At 41.7% G+C, this 21465-nt stretch overlaps 1 protein-coding gene and 1 long non-coding RNA gene across 2 annotated transcripts in view; one reads left to right on the top strand and one right to left on the bottom strand.

Annotated features, from left to right (window-relative positions):
• PDK3 (pyruvate dehydrogenase kinase 3) overlaps positions 1 to 378 on the bottom strand; it is a 51845-nt gene extending 51467 nt beyond the window's left edge. The window contains exon 1 of the mRNA XM_064646809.1: positions 152 to 378. Coding sequence (XP_064502879.1) covers positions 152 to 257 — 106 coding nt within the window. The 5' untranslated portion in view covers positions 258 to 378. The remainder of the gene's footprint in view (positions 1 to 151) is intronic.
• Positions 379 to 12639: 12261 nt separating this feature from the next.
• Positions 12640 to 20438, top strand: LOC135410255 (uncharacterized). Its single transcript, XR_010428587.1, has 3 exons — positions 12640 to 16780; positions 16915 to 18871; positions 19770 to 20438. It is a non-coding gene; the product is annotated as an uncharacterized LOC135410255 (long non-coding RNA).
• Positions 20439 to 21465: the final 1027 nt, after the last annotated feature.

The raw sequence follows: 21465 nt of genomic DNA, 5'->3' as shown, positions 1-21465 counted from the left end.
ACGCTGCGGGGCGAGGAGCCGGGCATCGAGGAGCCGGGGATCGAGGAGCCGGGCATCGAGGAGCTGTGGCCGAGGAGCCGGGGCCTACTCGCCGGCAGAGCCGCGGTGACCCCCCGCACCTCCCCCTCAACCCCGCGGCCCCGGCGCTCACCGAAGTCGAGGAACTGCTTGATGGAGAGGGGCGAGGGGGAGAAGCGCGAGTAGTACTCGATCTGCTTGGGGATGGGGCTCTTCAGCAGAGCCCCGCACAGCCGCATGGCGCGGCGCGGCCCGCCCGGCTCCGCTCCCGGCGGCGGCGGCGGCTCCTGCCCGGGGAGCGGCTCCTGCCCGGGGCGCGGCCGCTCCGGCGCCGCCCGTCGCGCTCCGGCCCGGCCCGGCCCGGCGGGAGGGGCGAGCGCCGCGGCCGCGCCGCGCATGCGCGCGTCGGCGCGCAGGGAGGGGCGGGGCCGCGCGGGCGGCCGAGGGGAGCGGGAGCGGGTGTCGTGTGGGAGGGGGTGATGCGTCTCAGCCGGTCCATAAAATCGCGGAATAATGGAATCAGTCAGGCTGGAAAAGATCGCTGAGGTCATCGAGTCCAACACGACGACCAAACACTAGTATGGCACTGAGTACCACGTCCGGTCGTTCCTTAAACACCTCCAGGGACGGTGACTCCACCATCTCCCTGGGCAGTCCGCAAAAATCGGGTTCGTTACCCGGTGTGCAACAAGCCGACAATTACACACACTCAAGGGAATCGTGGATTGTTTATTTCAGAGTTGTGCAAGCCCGGGTGCTATTCTACAAGTCAACCATGCCAGCTATCCAAACTTCTTACTGTTTATGCAGTTTGCCAAACAAAGGAATCACTGTTCATTTGCTGTAAGTTACATAGTTCTCTTATTAATTAGCATTCTGTCTTCTATGGGTTAACGATTCTCTTGCTTCTCGTGTTCATTAGTCCACATGCCCAGTCTTTCTCTTCCTTTGGGTCAGTGGGTTTCTTGGATGGGTGGTCAGTGAGGTGTTGGTCATGATCTCCCCCTGCCAGAATTACCTTTTGGAGTTGATTTTAGCACAAATGCTGAGTTGGCTTTGTTAGTTTCTTCCTTATGTTGTGGGTTCTGCCAGACGGCCTTGTGGCCAACAAATTCTGCATTCTTTGCTATCAGTGGGCATCCTTCTCCCCAAGCTTTGTTGACATCCCCATAGGTCTGAGATCATTGAAGCATGTCAAGCCCTAAACCTTAAAAAGGCAATTCTACCAATAAGTAATTTGCTTTTCTGACACCTGGACATCACATAGAGCTTGTTAGCTGCTATCTGTTTCATGGATTAAATCTCCCTTCTTGTTGATTAGATTTGAAAGTATACAAAGATCAAACATCAAAGAACATCCTTTCTCTATTTATATATATGGCACATTTTGCAACACCTGGGCAGTCTGTTCCAATGCCTAATCACCCTTTCTGTGAAGAAATTCCTCCTAATGTCCAACCTAACCCTCGCTGGCGTGGCTTGAGAGTATATCCTCTCATTGTCCTGTAAGAACAGTTCAGGTCCAACGTCTGTCAAGTCTCAACTCTTCATAATACTTAAAATTTCCTGAAAAGTCCATTTTTATCTGAGAAAGCATCTGAATACAATTAATCTTGACGGCTAGAATCAAAAGTGAAGCCAAGTATTTGGCATCCAAAGTGTACCACAGAATGCAGTCACTGTTTTTTGCTATTATGTAGTTTAAGTATATTTAAGACAAATAACTGGTCACCAAGTCCTTATTTTTTCTCCATTGATTTCAGTGTAAACTTCAGCAGGTACAGGATAATATTAATCTGATTTAATAACTGGCTCACAAAAGCAACCAGTTACTGAAAGTCTCTCTCCATCCTTCCTATCGTTATTGTCCTTATAGAATTTGAGACTGAGAAATCCTGACCTAATGTGCAGAATAACTGGGAAACATTTTAAAGTCTCTTCAGTTGCGGGTTATAGGAATGACTGGTTTGAAGAGGCATGGTGTGTAATCAAAGCTGACAAAATGAAACATCTCCTGTCATTCTGAAGCTTCTTTGGCAGATGAGGAAAAGTGTTTTAAAACTTTTTTATATATTCATCAGGATTTGATTATGATTTATTTATAGCATAAGTCTGAAGTTAGTTGTGGAATTATTTGGTAGAAAATAATATCTTTTTTTGTCAAAGACAAAACGCTTCCCAGGTTAAGATGAAATTAGGGACTTCAAAGGATGCCGCATTGTAAAAATTTAAGCCACTTGATTTTATGTATCTTTCACATTTTTAAGTAATCCTGGTATGATTTCAACCTCAAAAACTAGCAAGACAACAGTTAACTATTGAGTTGTCTTTCTAAACACAAAACGTTTTTTGCAATATAAACAGTATCACAGCATCTTTTTTGGGGAATATCTTAAACCTATATTAACCAACTCATGTGAAAATTGGAATTGTTTTTATCTATGATGATACAGGCTAACACCATAATGAAGACACACACAAAGTCACTGGAAAACAGAGGTGTGCTCCTGTCATCAAGTGAACAGCTTCTCTCAACACTGGAGAAACTGATGACATAACCAATAGAATGAATTCTCTGAAAACTGTTTATACACATTCTTTTAAGACAAATTCAAATCCCAGACTCACCCAACAGTTCTGCAAGACCTGCATAAGAAGACCACAAGACTTGCTTGAGAGAATATAAAATGCACTTAGGTAAATCTATGGTTTTACCAATGCAAGACAGCAATAAGTATATATGTAAAGCTAGTTCTTAAACAATCTGCCTAAATAAAGAGAAGTTAGTGGCATAAACCGTGTGTAACAGAAAATGTCTCTGGGATCAACAGACTTAAATTATAAGCTGAGTTTTGCTAAGAGCAGGCTTTTTGGACCACTTGGATTTCTCATACCTTATACCTGTCTTCTTTATGTATTTCAGCATGTATGTGGGTACAGAAAAGCTTCTTGCAGCTCATTCTCTGAAAGCCTCCCTAATATTTGTTTATATGATAAAAAGCCTCCACTGGTGTACAGCAAAGAAAATATCAGGCCCTTAGGAAAAGTTAATTTTAACATTGATAACACAGCTAACACTGCTGAATTTCTTGGGTGCTCAGCATCTCCCTTTTATCAGGGGTATTATTTTCATATTTTCCAGGTAAATTCAAATCAGGAATAAGTAGAATTAACCAAGGAGTCAAAGATGACCCGTTTTTACATGGCCATTCAATAGTCAGAACATCTTAGTCCCTGTTCAGTTAAAAAATGTTGAGGATGCAGGCAACTGGAAACCTCAGCACCTGTAAGGGAATTAGGGTTATGGACACTACCAGAACCCTGCACTGAGGACAAGATGACAAGATGACTGTGGTGTCCTGGCCCAGAGAGCACCATCCACCCCACTGCCCTTGGATTGCTCCCAGGGAGCCCCTGACACATCACAGAATCAGTTTTTGTTGGGTCATCACTGTGACAAAGGAGACAGATAATTAAATCTGAGTAGCCAGTCTTGCCTTTGTTGTTCTTCTTGGTATTCTCTATTGGAGTTGGTGTAAAACCAATGCTTCTGACTCACAAACCACAGAAACTCTGAGAAGGAAAAGCAGTAATATCAGATTTTGCTGTAGACTGATTCCCTAAAACAGGGTATCTGGTGTAGAACATATTTGCAAAAGCAAAAGCTCTTTGGTGTTTCCCACCACTGAATTCAGTGCCAGTACTTAAAAACTGGCCTCCCCTAGTTCTGTGTTTTAGCTATGATGGGAGGGCAGGGCTGTGTACCCTAATGACAGAGTCTACATGGAGGAGCCTCTGCTGCTCCATGTACAGCACTGGTCTTTACATGTTAATTCAGTGGAGCCAGAAGGATAAATAAGGAACACTCTGTGACTAGTAACCAGAAAATTAAGTTACTGGAAAAGAAAGTTCTCCCTAAGTTTGAGTTTTCTTAACATTTACAATCAGAGATTCACTCCTATAGAAATTTGTAGCAGAACTTGATCTGGAGATTTTAAAAGATGAGTTTTTGTTACATTTTTAGATCTTGTTCTTTCCAGACCTTTATTTTACATGCACTTCTGTTTTCAGGGATCAAAGCTTTTGCATGTACTGTTTCATCCAATTAACATTTATTCACAGCAAAGATTTCAGATCGTTAAAACACCAGAGCCATAATCTCCTTAACAAAGCTTGTTTTATTTGACCGCAGAATACACGGTAGGTCTATAAACTAGCTGCAGGGGATTCAGCATAATGAACTTCTTTGTATGGATGTCAGAGGAAGGGAAAAGGAATGCTAAACTGTAAACCAAGAAAACACGGTTATTAGTGTTTTCTAGACACACTGACATTGTGAAATTCATAGTAATTTTTTTAACAACGACAAAAAAAATCCTGTATTGAAGTTAATGTAACCCCTATTTCTTAAAGTTCAGAAGCACTTGTTGAGAATGAGCATAATACAATTCAAAGACTAACAATAACAGTAACCAATAACAGTTATTTGGGGAAAATTCACACAGAAAATTATAGTCCTGAAGTGCCTTTTACAAGATGACAGAAAAATCAGCACAGAACAGGCAAAACTAGTAGAGGGTAGTGCAATGTTTCATACAAACTCCTCCTCTTCATAGTATTAATTTTCTCAATAACACCACTGTATTTTCCCACCTGCCATCATATTCTTTCAAAGATAGATACAGGTAGTGGAACAAAGCCACACTGGGAACACATGGAATGAGGAAGGGATAAGGTTTCTAACTGAAGCTTTCCTAAACTTCAAAAAGGATCTGGTTTTATTTTTAATAATATATTGGTTTCTACTATTTGTGCACTCAGATGAGTAAGTTTGGAAGGACTGTTACCCATAATGGTCAGAAGATTGATAGTTATTGCATTTGGTAATGCACATGTAGTATTACATTTTATTTCAATGATAGTCTACATTTTCAGCTATTCTTGTCTATTACCCAAGAAATTAAAGGTTTTTTACCCAATTTTTTTGCCAGCAAAAGATGATACTCGTTGCATTTAGTGTTCCTCATCCTAGTTAGCTGACCAGCAGAGTTCACTAGTCTTTCTGAAGGAACCATCTGGGACTATCAAAAAATATGTTCAGCCTATCTAAGAGCTGGAAAGTTAAAGAAAGTCTTGACTCTCCTTTTAAATAAAAATACCAAGGCTTGCCAAAGTGTTTATAATTAGCTGGCTCAGATGTGTTAGGGTTTTTTAGAGTATACACTCCACAACTCCTTCAATTACAGGAATTTGCTATCATCAGGATATTTGCTTAAGAGTAAGTAGAGCTGGTGTCAACCATGCAGGTGATGACAATGTGTGTCCACTATTAATGGACAGAACTACATTATTTAATAGCCTAACAACATTTCATCTATAAAGAAAACAAATATGTGGTTTTCTTTAGGAATTGTTAAGGCAGAGAAAATCCTTGCCACTGAGACAACAAAGGAAATGCAGAGAAAAGGAGTTTAGGAGTATCTTTACTACTGTGGTATTTTGTTCTGCCTGTGCCATAAGGGGATCATTGGAACCAGTGAGGTAGAGCTATGATTGAGTGGCACAGAACCACAGCAGAACAACCCCTTCCCATAAGAATGTCTTGGTGCTCTTTTTACCATTAAAATATACAAAAAAACCCCCCACAGCCAAGTCCTAACTCGCATTTAATGTGCAAAACTGAATCTAATTAGCAGTCAGTACACTTATGCCAAGGATTTACATTTAATCTTCTTTTCCAGAAAGAGCTTGAAAGAACACCAGATGAGGAAGAGTCACTGGTACATAGGAAATACATCTTTGGGTTTTGTACTAGATCCTTTAAAATGGGATTGACAACCTACTTTGAGGAGGGGAACAGTACTAGTTCAGCATTAGTAGGACAGGAGTGTCCCTTAAACAAATTATCTCTCTCTTTTTTGGTTTGTTTGTTGTTTGTTTGTTTGTTTGTTTTTTTCCCTTGCTAGGGAGTCTCCTAGGAGAAAAATTCAAAACTTTATTTCAAACTGAGTTGCTGTAACCACAGCCTGGCATACCTTTATCTTTGGGGGATATCACCACCTTTTTGTTTGCAGAAATTGAAGCCTGCAGGGGCTGTATGAGGAAAAAGCTGAAGAGGAGTGAGATCTCGCTACATTAAATTTACCATGCAGCAGGAAATACAAGAAGTTCTTGTATCCTCAGATAAATGGAATGAAATCTGCCATTTAGGGGGGCAGGTTTGAGTCATCTTGGCTCTGAAAATTCTCAGCTGGAGAGAAATGCACTTTTTGTTCATTTTGCATAGAAGATTTGTTTTCCACACACTCACATCTTCAAGAAGAAACTGTCAGTTTTGTCTGAAAAACACCATAATCTCACAGGAATTTGTTCCCATCTATGCTGGTACTTGTCACCCTATCTAGCAGGTTGGGAGATTGGAGAAGCATGTTTCCCAGAGTTTTCATGCCCCAGCCTCCATGGCTCTGCTGTATGGACTGTCCTGAAACTGGAGTTTTTTGGTTTCACTGCAACCCATGAGGTGAGAACTAAAGATTCCAGGAAACAACATAGTGTTTATAGAAACATCAAAACATTCTTCTTTGAGAATCCACCTATTTCATGGGATTCCTTAAATAAAACAGTATAAAAGTCCAGCTCTGGAAACAACTGGGAAGAAGAGCTGTCATGTATCACTGTGGAGCTTTCTGAATGTTAAAAATCTTTCAGAGAGTAATTTCTGCTCCTGAGCTGCACTTTCCAGAGGTATCTGCTTGCCAAGAGACAAACAAATTAATAAAAAAAAATTCTGAGTCCAAATATACATTTTGTAATTTTGCTCTCAAACAAACAAACAAACAAACAAACCAACCAACCAAACCAAACCGTATTAGGGAAGCACAAGTGCATTTTCTGATTGCCTCCTCTCCCAGATCTTGGCAGTGGAAAATGGGCTGAGAAGAACCTCTGTTCCAACAGCAGCTCTGCCCTTAGAGAACAGTGATACATCACTTTGTTCCTCCGCATCGATCAGTCTCCTTTTCACCCCATTTTGATATTTCCTTATATCTTGTGCACCAAATGCAAGGGGGTTTATAATTCAGTATCATATCAAGTGCTCTTCTGAAATCAATAAACATTTCATGCACTAGAATGCCTTTATTTAACACACATGCAATTACAGTGGGTTTGGGTATCAGGTTTGTCTGACCTGATGTTTTATTAACCTGTGTTTCTTACTGTTCATTGGGCTTTTTCACTCTACAGATTTACACATGAATTGATGGGGTTTTTAGTCTTGATTTGAACCCACGGAAAGTTTAAATGGATGTTTGTAGTTTCTCCAATTTTTCTGTTAAAAAGACTTCACTGCATTTATTCCCAGTAAGCTTTTATTATCCCTATTTTCATATTCCTGTTATTTAGTACTGATTTGAAAGTGCAAAGTGAAGAAACTTAACTGGTTTACGTAGCACAAGTTAAGCATTATATTTAGCATTTTTGTGACATCAAAATATATATTCAAATATATCCCTTTTGCTGATACTGCTTTTTGCTAGATTCTGGAGTTTCTCTTCCCTGTAGAGTAAACAGCAATACATATTTTGCTTGATTTTCTGTAATAGTTTGCACACTGTAGCTTGCAGACTGGTCTAGATGAGAAAATAGGCAAACACAGTGGTTATGTCTATGTGCACTGACATAGCAAATTAGCCCTAAGCGTAACTTCTAGCAGACGAAGTTCTGCAAGGAGAAAGAAAAGAACAATTAAGGAAAGATTGTGTCTCCTCTATAAAACAGGAAAACTTTGTCAGGGTTACAGTAGCACTAGTTTTTGGTTAGAGATCAGCTTTCCTGGTAGGTATTGTAAAGACATTCTTGCATCATGACCCTGGTTTTTGGTTCCTCTTAACAGTGGGGAGTCACATCAGGGTGCAAGTGTGGTAGCTCAGATCTGTGCCTTTAGTGGGGCTCAAGGCCAATGCCAAACAAGAATCCATTTTAATTTGTCTTTACATACACAGTCCAAGAGAGAAGTAAATGCATTATGTTTATTTGGCATATCCGTGCACCTGATCATGGTAAATGTGGTGGGGCTCAATTCAGGCTTGAAGACCTGCTTCCAACAGCTGGTGGCTTCTCCAGGAGCACCACTGGCAAAATATCCTGGGTCTCTGTACAGAGCCTCCTCAAAGATGATGACTAGAAAATACTGTAATTCAGCAAGATAAACAAATACTTTTTCAACTGTTCTACCTACAAAACATAATATGCAGTTTGTTTTGCAAATTATTCTGATGATCTGTGGGAAACAGCACGAGAGCTCCATGGGTGGGAAGAAAACTTTTGCTCTGGTGTTTGCTTGTGGACTTTCTCCACATTGCAACATCACTCAGGCCTACACATTTGTTGGAGGATGGATTAGCTTTGAAAGATTAGATATGGATGTGGATGTGGACACTGATAAGAATGGAGTTACTGATGATCCAAAGTCATCTTTACTCTTCATTAAGCAGCTGAACATTAAACATGAGGTTGTCACACTCAAAGGAGTAACATTTCCACATTAATGTAATTTAATGTTTTTCTTCTCAGCTGAAGCTGGGAGTGGTGTGTGATGGACACACTGAAAAGTCAAATGAAGAGCACAGATAATTTTTATTATTAAGGTTGCTGAATGCTTGCCTTTAGAAGCCATTTTCAGTTGTGTTCAGCAGACACGCACCAGCTCTTAACCACCTGACCAGTATTGACTTCTGGAAGTTTGATGTTGCACATATAATGAATAGAAATCAAATACAAGATGACTTTTCTAAGGGAGAGGAAAGGAAAAAAGGGTCCACTAGGTGTACTTATGGCTGAAGCTACATCATAATCAGGCCTACACATCTGTACCCCATACCTCAAAAGGACTACAGCTTTTACACTTGAAGGAGCACAACCGTTGAATCTCATGTTTCCAGATAAGATAAAGTGTCAAATATGAGCCAGATTTCTCTACACAGAATGTCCAGGCAGCCAGGAGATGAGCAGTGCTGAGATAAAGCAATGCTCAAGGGAGTTGCTCTCTGAACTTTTTCATGGCTTGATACTTTTACAGGACTCCGAGGAGGATGGATGGGGGCATCACTCCGCATTATTGTTTTTTAGTGTATCTAAGGGAAACTGGAATCCAATTTTGTTAACATGAAAATAATCTTTCTGAGCCAGGCACGGTGGAGGGAAGGATAACAATACTAGGTAGGTGTAAGGCTGCATTTTCAGGTGTTTTGTGTTTGTCTCCTGACTCACTGGTTACAACAGAATGGTATTTACCATCTTGTTTGTCACACTTAGACCTATTGTATGATTTTTCACCTGTTAAGATCAGACTGTATTTTATTGTACTTCGCATTTTTACATGAAAAATGTTTTCATTGCTATTCAGTCAAAGCTGAGAAATTAATGCTATAAAAATATTAAATATTTTCCTCCCAAATAAATGCCTTTCTGTGCAACTGAGCCCCTTTCCTTCTCTTAGGCATGTTGTGACACAAACTGATTATGCGACTACTGGGTGTGTGAAATGTTTTAGATCTGCTGCAGTGATGGTCAGGAGGGTGTTAGAGTCTGACTGTCAAAACTTTTGGCAATGCACACCATTTGTAAGATACTTTCCTATCCTTTTTAATTCAGATTACATCTCCCTTCCAAATCAGATCTCACAAATTCATGAATATCATAGTTGCAATTCTGATCTTACAGATTTGAATTCACAAAGTTATCAGAAAACCTAAATGTAAAATGTTTTTCTTCTGCAAAATATTTTCGTATCATCCTTCTAAATAATTTTATTTGCAAAAATAAATTAAATATTGCAGTTGTTATGGTTATTGCCAGCACTGCCAGCAGGTCAAGGGAGGTGATCCTTCTCCTCTACTCAGCACTGGTGAGACCAGAGGTGGGTTGAGCTTGGCTGAACACCAAGTGTTCAGCAAAGCCACTCTATCACTCCCATCCTCAGCTGGACAGGGCAGGAAAAGATGTAACAAAGGGCTCATGGGTCGGGATAAGGACAGGGAGAGGTCACCCCTCACCAGTTACTGTCATGGTCAAAACAGATTTGGGGAAATTACCTGAATTTATTAATTAACTGAATTTATTAACTGAATTTATTAATTAACTGAATTTATTACCAATCAAATCAGAGTAGGGTAATGAGAAATAAAACCAAATCTTAAAAACCTCTTCCTCCCACCTCTTCCTTCTTCCCAATATCATCTTTACTCCCAAATCCTCTACTTCCTCCTCCCCAGCATGCAGGGGGGATGGGGAATGGGGACTGTGGTCAGTTCGTCCCGTGTTGCTTCTGCCACTCCTTCCTCCTCACACTCCTCCCATGCTCCAGCCTGGGGTCTCTCCCACAGGAGACACTCGTCCATGAATTTCTCCAACATGAGTCTTTCCCATGGGCTCCAGTTCCTCACAAAATGCTCTAGCTTGTGTCCCTTCCATGGAGCCCGTGGGATGCAGTCCTTCAGGAACAGGCTGCTCCAGCCTGAATCCCCTATGGGGTCACAAGTCCTGCCAACAAATCTGCTCCAGTGTGGGCTCCTCTCTCCACAGGTCCACAGGTCCTGCCACGAGGCTGCTCCAGCACTGGCTTCCAATGGGGTCACAGTCCCCTTTGAGCATCCACCTGCTCTGGCATGGGGTCCTCCAGGGGCTGCGGGTGGATGTCTGCTCCATCATGGAGCTCCATGGGCTGCAGGGGCACAGTTACCTCACCATGGTCTTCACTGTGGTCTTGCAGAGGAACCCCTGCACCAGTGACTGGAGCACCTCCTTCCTTCAGTGACCTTGGTGTCTGCAGTGCTGTTTCTCTCACATATTCTCAATCCTTCCTCCAGCCACAAATTGCTGCTGTTTCCACTCCATTTTTTGCCCTTGCTCTTTACTGTGTTACCACAGCAGCACCACCACCATCACTGATGGGCTCACCTTGGCCAGTGGCAGGTCCATCCTGGAGCCAGCTGGCATTGGCTCTGTTGAACATGGGGGAAGCTTCCAGCAGCTTCTCATAGAAGTCACCCCTGTTACCCCCCTGCCACTACCAAAACCAAAACCTTGCCACACAACCCCAGTACACCAGCCATATATATTGATATCACAGAGGCTTTTTTCTTTTGTTAAAATACAGACATTCCACTCAATCTTTATGATTTGATGTATGGTTCACATAGAGACAAAGACAAATGTGAGGCACACCTGTATAAGCCTGTGTGCTTGGGGTATGTGGGAGAATAGTGCACTTAAAATGTTTGGCTCAATACAGCACAGTATTTGCCTTCCCACACTGGACTAATCAAAAGTTGCTCCGAAAAATAGTATTCATGATATATAAAAACAGCTGAAGACATTTCTTGGTAAACAATTTGAAGGAAGGTAGGAAGCTGAGACAGCTCTGAGGAAGAATATGCAACCTAGCCCCAGCCGAAAGTCGCTCGGCTGTCTTGCTAACGCTCAGGATTAAGAATCAAAGAGCAGCCGGCAGTTATTGTCTCTAGATAAGCCAGTTCTGAGTTGTCATGGTGTGCTGTCTGCAATGGCTGGACTTTGCAATGCCACCTAATTTTGAACCTCAGGTCCAACAAGCAAAAAGTACAGCTGGTGGCTGTATCAGGCTCACACCTCGCCACAAGCACTTCAACTGCAGTGAGAGGATATCCAACCTCCACTCCTCCATTTCCCAGGTGTCTCCTTGCCCTGCTGAGAGCACAAATCCAACCTCAGGCTGTGCCATCTTAGGGAGTTAATCTGCAGAAGTAGAGAAGTGCTCCTACTTCCCCGCTCCTCATCAAAACAATGAAGAAAAGTTACAGATCCTCTCCAGAGCTGCAAAGGAACCAGAGGGATAGTAGGGCCACTGCATTCAGCGTGAGATTTGTTCAGCCATGTTATAGGATCTCATCTACTGTAACTATAGCAGTAACTCTCTGTCTCTCCAATGAAGACATCAGGTGGGAGTTTATTGAAATCAGCAAACTGTAAAGCAGATTTAGGAAAGTGACACCAGTTACTGCTTTCAAAGGACAGTTGGGTGACTTCAACTGAAAAATGGTGTGGTCTCTTCCACCAGCCACTGCCTAAATTGCTTTTCCTTGAGAAGATTGCAGGTGTCTTATGATAAATCCTTTTAGAAGACACTACATCTCATTATAAGGCAGCACTAACACCGGTCCTGTGCCAATCAGGATTTTCACTGAACTGATTTGAAAACTTTTAATGCCCAGTAGGGCAATCAAGACAAGTATACATCCATTTTAAAAACAAACAAAACCAAACAACCTTCCTAATCTTATGACTGTAAACACTTACTGAGCAACTTACATTTCCACTATGGAGCAAAGCAGCTATTGCATCAAAGAGTCAGTCATTTAGTCAGAAAGGCAAACATTGGCATTGCCAGGAGAAAGAAGAGCTTTATAGCCTTTAAAGCAGCATAATATAACTGCACCTCCTGCTACTTTTCCATCTGGTAGTGTAACAGAAGTGGATTTTAGCCACTGCTCTCTGATATTGCAGTGGGAACATCCACTTGCTACAGAGCTCAGACTAGTGTTACTTCATAAGCAGACTACAGTGATTACCCCAAACAAAAATCTCCATGCTATTGTCAAATACAGTGTTGTTTTAAAAATCATAGGAATGTAATTGCAGATAAAAGCAGGCTGGGTAGGGCAGGGAACATCCTATCAAGTCGTATTTGCAGGACTTGGCTTGAGAACAGCCCAGAGTGGTCCAGCTCTGGTGTCATGCCATAAGAGCAGACTTACTGCAAGCTCCATCCTTTGTTAAAGGAGGCATTTAAAACCAGCTACAATGGTTTTGTTTTGCTTTAATCATTAATCAAAGGCAAATAAAATGCAATGAAGGAAAGCAAGCGCGCGCACCATCGCACAAATACAAGCAGGTATTTGAAACGCAGGCCAGGTTACCATGGCCAATTCGGGGGAATGGAAGTGGGGAGAGGGAGGAAAGGAGCTTGGAAAGCAAAACTTTGCTTTTATTGGGGGATTGCATTCACAGCAGAGATTTCCACGTTTTTACTTCACATGAGCAAAAAATATCATTGTCTCTGCAGAAGGTGGCTTGACACGTTACAGTATGGGATGAGGTGGTTTGAGCTGTGAGGTTTTAGACACATTTGTGCTGGAAAAATTCCTGAGACTACCTCCCCAAGTCTCTTTTTTTCTATAGGCACTAATTTTCCTGTGTCACTGCAGTCTAGCTTACTCAGCAGTACACTGCTGCAAGTTTGTTTTATTTGCAAGGAGTACATCAGCACTGAAGGCAAACCTCACTGGCAAAGCTGACAGTGTGCTCCTCTAAAAACCAAAGGACTTGATGAAGAAGGAGGGAGTCCAGGCTGGTCTCCTAGGTTTTATAACAGTCAGTCCTGAAAACTGAAAGTGAGATCTAAAAGAAGAATTAGCGAGGGGGAGGGAAAACAGCTTGTTTCATCGATTCTTAGATTTGTAGATTATGGCTATTAGTAAAAATGACAGCACCTCTAGTCAATGGGGTACAGGCTCAAAGCCTATTAATGCACTACAAGTAACATGATCTGGGGATATGAAAAGAGAAAAATCACAGTGTGAGATTTAAATCCTAGTTTCGACTTTGAAAGCCGCTGTTTCAAGAGGGAGAAGTCCAATACTCCCCATTCACATGTTAATTCACTTGTTTCAACAAACTGCTATTCTCCTTCACCTCTTCACATTAGCATAAAATGAGAAGCTTGAATCTGCATTTTTCAAAAGACGACCAGATTTCAAAATTTCCAAAATGGAACTACTCGGCGATGGTTCATACATTCTAAATGCCAGAGTATTGTAAACGCAATACTCATTTGCCTCCTGCATCCAGAATGTAATTTCCATTTTTATTTTAATCGCTAGTGATCCATTGTTCCAAGTTTCTTTAAATAAATGTCCCCCACTGCTGCCCATAGCTTCTGCAGAAACAGTTTTGAATATTTTGCAGGCAAAAATAGCAGAAGTGTTGAAATTCATACCATTCCTCTCCAGAGTAGATGACTGATGAAATGCATATATCCAAGCCAGAAATAAATAGCAAATGAGATTATCCTTATATTGATTTCTCTGCATTACATTCTGATTAACCAGCAAATCAAAGACTTTTTTTTCCACCTGCTCCACCAAGATCACATTCTTCATTCTCTGCATGTGCAGCTTCTCGTAGGTAAGTGCTTCTTTAATTTATCTGATACCTGGAGGCTTTTCTGCTCTGCTGTTCAAAATGCCTGGTCTTCCTGTCTATCTGAACTTTCAAAAACTGGATTCTAATATTCTCTTTGTTCTTCTCAAAAGACTCCACCACAAAATTTGTTGCTCAGATCTTTTACAGCCTATTTCAAAACCAACAGTCTTGCTGAAAGCATTCTGGTGGACTTGGTCCCTCTTAATGTGTTAATGCAACCCCCAGGACAATCTGTCTGAGCCTGTGGGACATTTTCTATCACTATATGATTTTTTTCAGAAATCAAAACTAGTGTGTTTATCTGATAGATTGTGATATAATCAGTGGTTAGTTCAAGGACTCTGTTGCTGGTGTTATGACAAGCTGTCTAGCCTGAAGTTCATGATGGTACCAAAATATCCAGAGCCAGTAGTCTAACCTGCCTTAATCATAATTTAACCCCCCTAGTGTTAATTATCACTATGACACCAGTTTAGGTGTCACAACTAAGAGCAATATTATGCCTTTACCCACATTCTGGTGGGAATGTGTAGCTAATTTTCAAATGCTAAACACCAGCCCAGATGTTCAGCTGCCAGTGACCCAAGGCTTGTTTTTGTGGTGGCACAGCTGTAATGCCATGGCTGAGTTTTACTCAGAAAGTTGTTGTCCAGATGATGCAAGAAAGAATGTAAACCATGTTAAAGTAAGTTCAGAGGCAGAAGTGAAATTGTAGAGGCAGTAATGGTTAGTTGGAAAATACTGAGGAAGGGCAGAAGTTGCAACACCCTCAGAAAGAAGGCAGAGACTCAGCAGACAGCATGGTGGCCAGATGAGCAATCGTGGCCCTCTCCAAAGAGGCATGGGAGTGAAAACTCCCCTCTTGACCAACAGCTGCCTGCCTGCCCACCCAGCAATAGCTGAAGTAGCCTGTATTTAAGTACTTATGTCATAGTTAACACTTGAGTAATACTTAGCTGAGTAGCCTGTTAGTTGTACCTGTCTCATGTGTGTGTTAGTTGATACAAACAACTGTGGTTGTTGCTGTGTGGTTTTAACCCTTGTGCTCTTTTGGCATAGTACAAGGTGCCCAACAAACAATGACCCATTGAGAAGAGATTGCAGGTGTGAGCACTAGTCCTGGCTCTCTCCCTCTGTCCCAGTCATTTCTTCTTCCGACACAGTCAGACTTCAAGGCATGAAGTTGCCAGATACCACCAACTAAAATGGAGAAGGATAATATTAATCACTAGATGATATTGCTGTCTAACAGAAGGTGTTGCTGTAATGTGAAGAATTTTTTTCCAGGAGTAAGTGGTATCAGCAGGCTCTCCCTAACCATATTTAAAGAGAGACTAAGCTAGGACATCAAATTCAGACAGTGCTTCTTTAACCAGAAGAAGGAAGGAATAGGCTCTGACTAGAGGGGACATTGAGCTTGGATTTTATACATCCTGTTTCAAATCAGAATGATAAAGTGAAAAACAGCAAGATTGAAAACAGCTACCCTGCGTGACTGAATTCTCCTAGATGGGAAATTGCAGTGTGCCTTTGAAATGCTTCAACCCATAGGCATCATAGACTGTGGGATAGGGCAGGGGGATATGTTACTTCTCTGTATAAAATAGAATTTTTCCTGTGTCTGGTACCACATCCATCAACACTGCAGAACAACAAATCCCTGGGACAGTCATGACTGGTTCTTCATACAAGGGCAAGGAGAAAGGAGGAGAGAAAAATATCCCATAGTAGGCACTATTAATTCTCACTAATCAATGGCAAAATTCTTGAAAAGCTTAATTTAAAGGAAACAACATACAGTATACAGAGATCCCTGATGGACAAATTCAAGGACTGCTCCTACATGAAGTCTGGGGAAAATTTCACGTTAAACATCAGGAACAGTATTTCCACCTACATTTGGCCAGTATAGTTGCACCATAGGGCTATGTCTGTACAGTGCAGGTGTTTGCTTTGAGGACTTGGTATCTCCATTGTTCACATTTTGGACTAGCTCTAGGCTTCCCACAGTAGACATCCCACTGGAGTGCTCAGAGATCAGCCCCCTGGGCAGCCCAAGGCATCATTAGAAACACGATTAGGAGATTTGCTTCACACACACTAATCCAATTTAAAGCGTTACTGTATACACACCCAGACTGACAAGCTGTAAAAATGCATCCCTGAAGAGTTGTCTGCTTTGTGCCTGGCAGGCAATGGACTTCAACACAAGCTGGAGAACCAGCCCCAGGTCCCAGCACTATGTCTTCACGTGGAGGGCAGGGTGCAAGAACTGCACGTGTATATAGACATCTCCATGTGCAATTAACTGTCCTGTGTTGTCAGGGATGAAGGTCAGAGCAAAAGGTGATAAAGTAATCTCACTGAATTTGTGATTATTGCAACACACAGGTGTACTGTACAGTAAAGGACGTGGAGTCCCACCTGGCAGGACTAATACAATAGGATCTGAACAAGAACTGAAATTTCTGCCCATCACCTGGTTTGATTTACATTTTGCCTCTACAGGGATGGTTAGAAGGTAAACAAGTATTGATTCTTAATGCTTATGCTACTGGTATTGGTGATAGAACACTAAACCCTACTAAATATTTTTGGGATCATAGGTAAAATGATGGAAGGGATACAAATATTCTGTAAAAATTGTTCTTTCAGATCAATACCCGGGAGGGGATGCACCATGCATTATTTCTCCCCAAATAAATCACAGATCCCCTAATCTTCCAGCTGTGCGACCGCTGATGGAGTGGCCACCAGGATCGTATCACTGTTTGCAGACGTTCCTCAAAGCAACTGAAACGAGACATTCTCCAAAGTTAAAGACGGCAAGATTAATTTATTAACTATAACCAAAGGCAAAGAAATCGAGCATTGCGTGCTAATAATAAATTGTAAGCATACCAGTGAAGGCAGGAAACTGCAATAAAAATACGGTAGACACAGAACGAGACTGTGCGTCAAAGGAGTCCCTGTCGCCCGTGGGAAAAGCTCTCCGCTGCACCGCAGCACCTGTGGAGCAGGGTCAGGAGCGCGGTGAGTTGTTTAAGTGTGCCATCTAGTGACTGAGGACTGCCCATGGGCACGCACAAACAGCGCCTTCGTGTAAGAATTCCTCGCGTTTCTCTGCTTCAGAACATCTGTATGTTACTGCAGTTGCTGGTAATCTGGTTACTGGAGAAGGTAAGAGTTCAGCCTCTAGAGTCGACTTATTCTCAGGTGGAGTCACTGAGCATTCAACAGTGATAATCTGTAATCTGTGAAATAACTGCCTTACCCTGTGGGTGCCACAGTCAATTCCTCATTTGTGAAGAAATGTGGAAATGGGAGGGAAGGGGTATGGAGGTGTGACACATAATTATTTTATCATACTCCTTTTTTTTTTTTGGTTCCTTTTTAACCAGAGTGGAGAATTATCTCAAATACAGTGATTTTGACTTCATGAGCAGGATGAAGTTCCTTCTCAAGGTATAGCACTAAAGACCCTGGAGAAACCATAGAATAAAAAGAAATTAAATGGGTATGAACTGTATTTCCCATCATAGCAAAAGAGGCTGAAGTTTGTGTTTGTGCCATCCCACTGATGTTGTGCTGAAACCGCTGAGGCTGCTGGGGAATTCCAGCTGCAATCCTTGATGACTGGCACTCCTTCACTGACACTTCTCTGGTAGCTCCCCTTCCCTTGCTCTGTTGGTACCTTCTGCACAGGCAAGTTAAAAAGCTAAATATGTTAGCTGCAAAAAACTAATCGAGTTGATTTAGCTCCTACTGATGTATAGAACCACCAAACAGTGGACCAAACAAGCTTTTCTTGGGGAGATACACAATGCAGATTTTACACATAAGGAAAAAAAAAGGCATTTTGCTCCTTGAGAGCACTACGGGGAATGCTTAACATATTTTCCATGAGAAATACTTTGTTTTTCTGATAATTATTTTCACAACTAAAAAATTCACATCTGTCATAATATGACCTTTGTTGTGCTCTAGAAAAGCAAGATGGGTATTGATTATCTGAAAAAAAAAATATTGTTTGAAAGACAGGACAGTGTAGAATACAGACCTATGTGTTCTTCCACCTGCAATACAGGAAATACAGGAGGAGACACAAGAGCCAGGGGAAACACCACATTGCATATACTTGCCATTTTCAACCATTACTGATAGCTGGAAAAGAGAAAAAACCCTGCAAGTGCCTCAGGGATGGGGACAGCTGTTGCACATTGCTAAAAAGTCAGCTTGTAGCTTCCCAGGACTACAGGACAGATAGGGGAGATAGTAGGCCAAATTTTACTAATCATCTCCCATGGCAATTTTTTTAATGTTACACAACTGCAGGGGTTCTTCACCAGCTTCAGGTGGCTGAGGAATGCAGTCAGAAGATGTGAAAATTTGAAAGTAATTAATGACGTGATTTTAATGAAAAACCAAACAGTCACTCTTGTCTCGCTTCTCCTTAGGAGAGGGTTTCAACAGAGATTGCCTGCTCATGTGGAGGGAAAGCAGCAGTACCAAGTCTCCTCTCAGCTACAAAAGTTTACAGAGAGGATTTGCAATAGCGTCAGGGAAATCTCTTTAGACTGTTGGTGGAAATCCAGCTTGAGGATGGGATAAGGTCAGTAATATTAGACAAATCCTATTAAACTACTAAAGGATTCAGATAACTTCCTCAAAGGAAGCCTTTCAAAGGGTGGGTTTAAGTCTAGAAAATTAAGAATGATAAATCCCAATAAAATCCTTTTAATCTCCCTCCATTTATCAGTGTTATTTTCCTACAGAGAGAGACAGGCTAAAAATGATGATGGGATGGTGGCACAAAACTAGCATTGTGTCTTCTTGAACATTACAAAAGCAGTTCAAAATCCAACTGTAATCATTACAAGGAAAATTTTAATTTGCAAGGGATTTGTGAATGGAGTTTTATTGAAGAAGCTGTAGCTGAGAAACCATAGGGCAGAAGCAAGGCTTACCTGAGAGATGGTTTCTTATGCCACCTGGCTGCTGCTGCTTGCTGCCTTTAATGTGACTATTGGTTGTTCAGGAGTTGGAGGATTTGAACAAAACATGAACCTGACCACTCCCTTCTGAGGGATTTTGTCTGCTGGGCCAACACTTAAAAACAGGGCAGTTTGTATGAAAAGCAGAAAATGGCTTGATAACCTTGATGGTGATTTGGAAATATCAGTGTAAAAATTCTATTCAAATAACTTTTGTGTTGGATCAGACATAACTCCCCAAAACTTTCATTTGGCATGCTTAACTTAGTGTACATATGTTACTTCATGTGACTTTAATACCAGCTTTACATGTAACTCAGTTAAATTTGTACAAGTTAAAAAGAAAGAAATAATAGGAGGAAATTTTTTTTGTATGAATGCTGGGAGAGTCACCAAGATTAATAATTTTTAAATTATTTTTTTCCAGTACTGCTGGGTAGCAAAGTAATTTACATTTGACATCCACAATTTGCAGGTAAGAGACCAACTAACATTCAACTCATTGCTTTTTTTCAGAGACCACTATTAGCTTCCAGAAGCTGGCTGATTTTCTGACACATAAATTATACTGACAGCAAAGACTATTGTGACCTCACAGCTTCTTACCTGAGGGCTAAGAGCTGCCTTGGGTCCTCAGCAGGCAGCCAAACAAGGTAGCATTTCACAAGGAGGCTTTGTCAGACATGCCCTGTTTTGGTGGTAAGGGCTCTTCTCTCCAGGCAATTTATGGGAAGGAGACTGTGATTTTTGGGCCTTCAATAAGACAATTTCAAAGGGAGGAAGAAGCATGAAAGAAGGGGTTGCCCGGTAGAAAGCAGCACGTAACCTAAAGAATAAGAGAAGAAGAAAGAAACTGTTTGTTGAGCTTTATCTACTTAAAGTTATCCACAGACAGGCAACAGGCAGGACTTGGTCTGGCAGATGACCCAACAGCTTTGATCTTCCTTGCTTATGCAGTGTGGGTTCTTCAGCAACTCCCAAGGCAGCTGGCACTGCAGAAAAAAATAACCCCTGAGTTGCCAGGTGTGTCTTTTGTAACACAATAGCTGCTCAGTAAGAACCAGAGGGAAATGGCCAATGTATTTCTTGTGAAATAATGGTTACTTGACTAGAGCTTGAAATTTGACCTTTTTTGGAAGTAAAAGATAAGGTATATAGGGAAAATAAATAGTTTCTCAAAAATAAGCAACCATCTCCAATCAAAATCATGAATTTTAATGTGCTAGCCCCTCTCCCTTGCTCATGTTCTTATTTTCATATTGCATATGAGCAGCAAGGGGTACAGGAGAGGGAAAAGAAGATGCTCTCACATCTTTTGGGATTTGGCTTAAGAGACACTGTCTATAACCAAAGCAACCAGTTCAAACATGAACAATTTCTTCTGAAGCACAGAAGCTGCAGCAGCTGATGTCATGAACAAAAGTAGGCAGGTAAACAGAAATAGAGCAATGGAAAAGGAGATATGAGACTCACAGCCCTGAATTTCACAAGCAGCAGTAGTTCATAAGCAATGAGCTATAAAAAGCAAAACTGACCAAGAAAGGGAGTCATCATCAGCTTCAATGAAAATGCACATCTCTACCACCTCTGTGTAGCATTTCTGGCAGCATGAATGCTACTTTATGGGCTTAGACACAAATCACAAATGCTTCCTCTGTGAAAGAAGAAGAGCAAGCTCTATTTAGGTTCATCCAAAAATGCATTGAGAGGAGAAAGCTCCAAATAATTATGGTACTGGAAGCATTCAAAACAGGTTACCTAAGTCAGAGATATTAATCCTGTAAGAGAATTCCCAAGTGCTGAATCACATGTTCCTGAAACACAATTCCTATCTCAGAGCAAACAGTTGCCACAGGTATCTGTGGACATGCAAGAAGACAGAGCTGCCCAGGAAGAACCACGTTTCTGTCCTAGGGCTTCATGGGGCAGCCTTTCTGCCTGAAGGATGCTGCTTGACAAAGCTTTGGTAGATGAGATGCCATTTAAAGCTTCCCTCCCCTGGCTGCCTTGCTTTTTTGTGGGAGGCTCTGCCTGGAGGTCTCAGGGGTTTGAAGGCAAGGCCGTGACAAAAGGCAAAGAAAAGCCCCAAGTGCCATTTGTGGACCAGCAGAGCTTACTTACTACAGTCCGTGTCACCGCTCCCATGGCAGAAACTGGACCACTCCCAGACTGCCTGTTCATGTGGAGCGGGCTCTTCTCCTTGTCTGGAGCT

This window comes from Pseudopipra pipra, chromosome 2, assembly GCF_036250125.1.
Source record: "Pseudopipra pipra isolate bDixPip1 chromosome 2, bDixPip1.hap1, whole genome shotgun sequence".
Taxonomy (NCBI): domain Eukaryota; kingdom Metazoa; phylum Chordata; class Aves; order Passeriformes; family Pipridae; genus Pseudopipra; species Pseudopipra pipra.
This window is presented reverse-complemented; position numbering and strand designations above follow the sequence as displayed.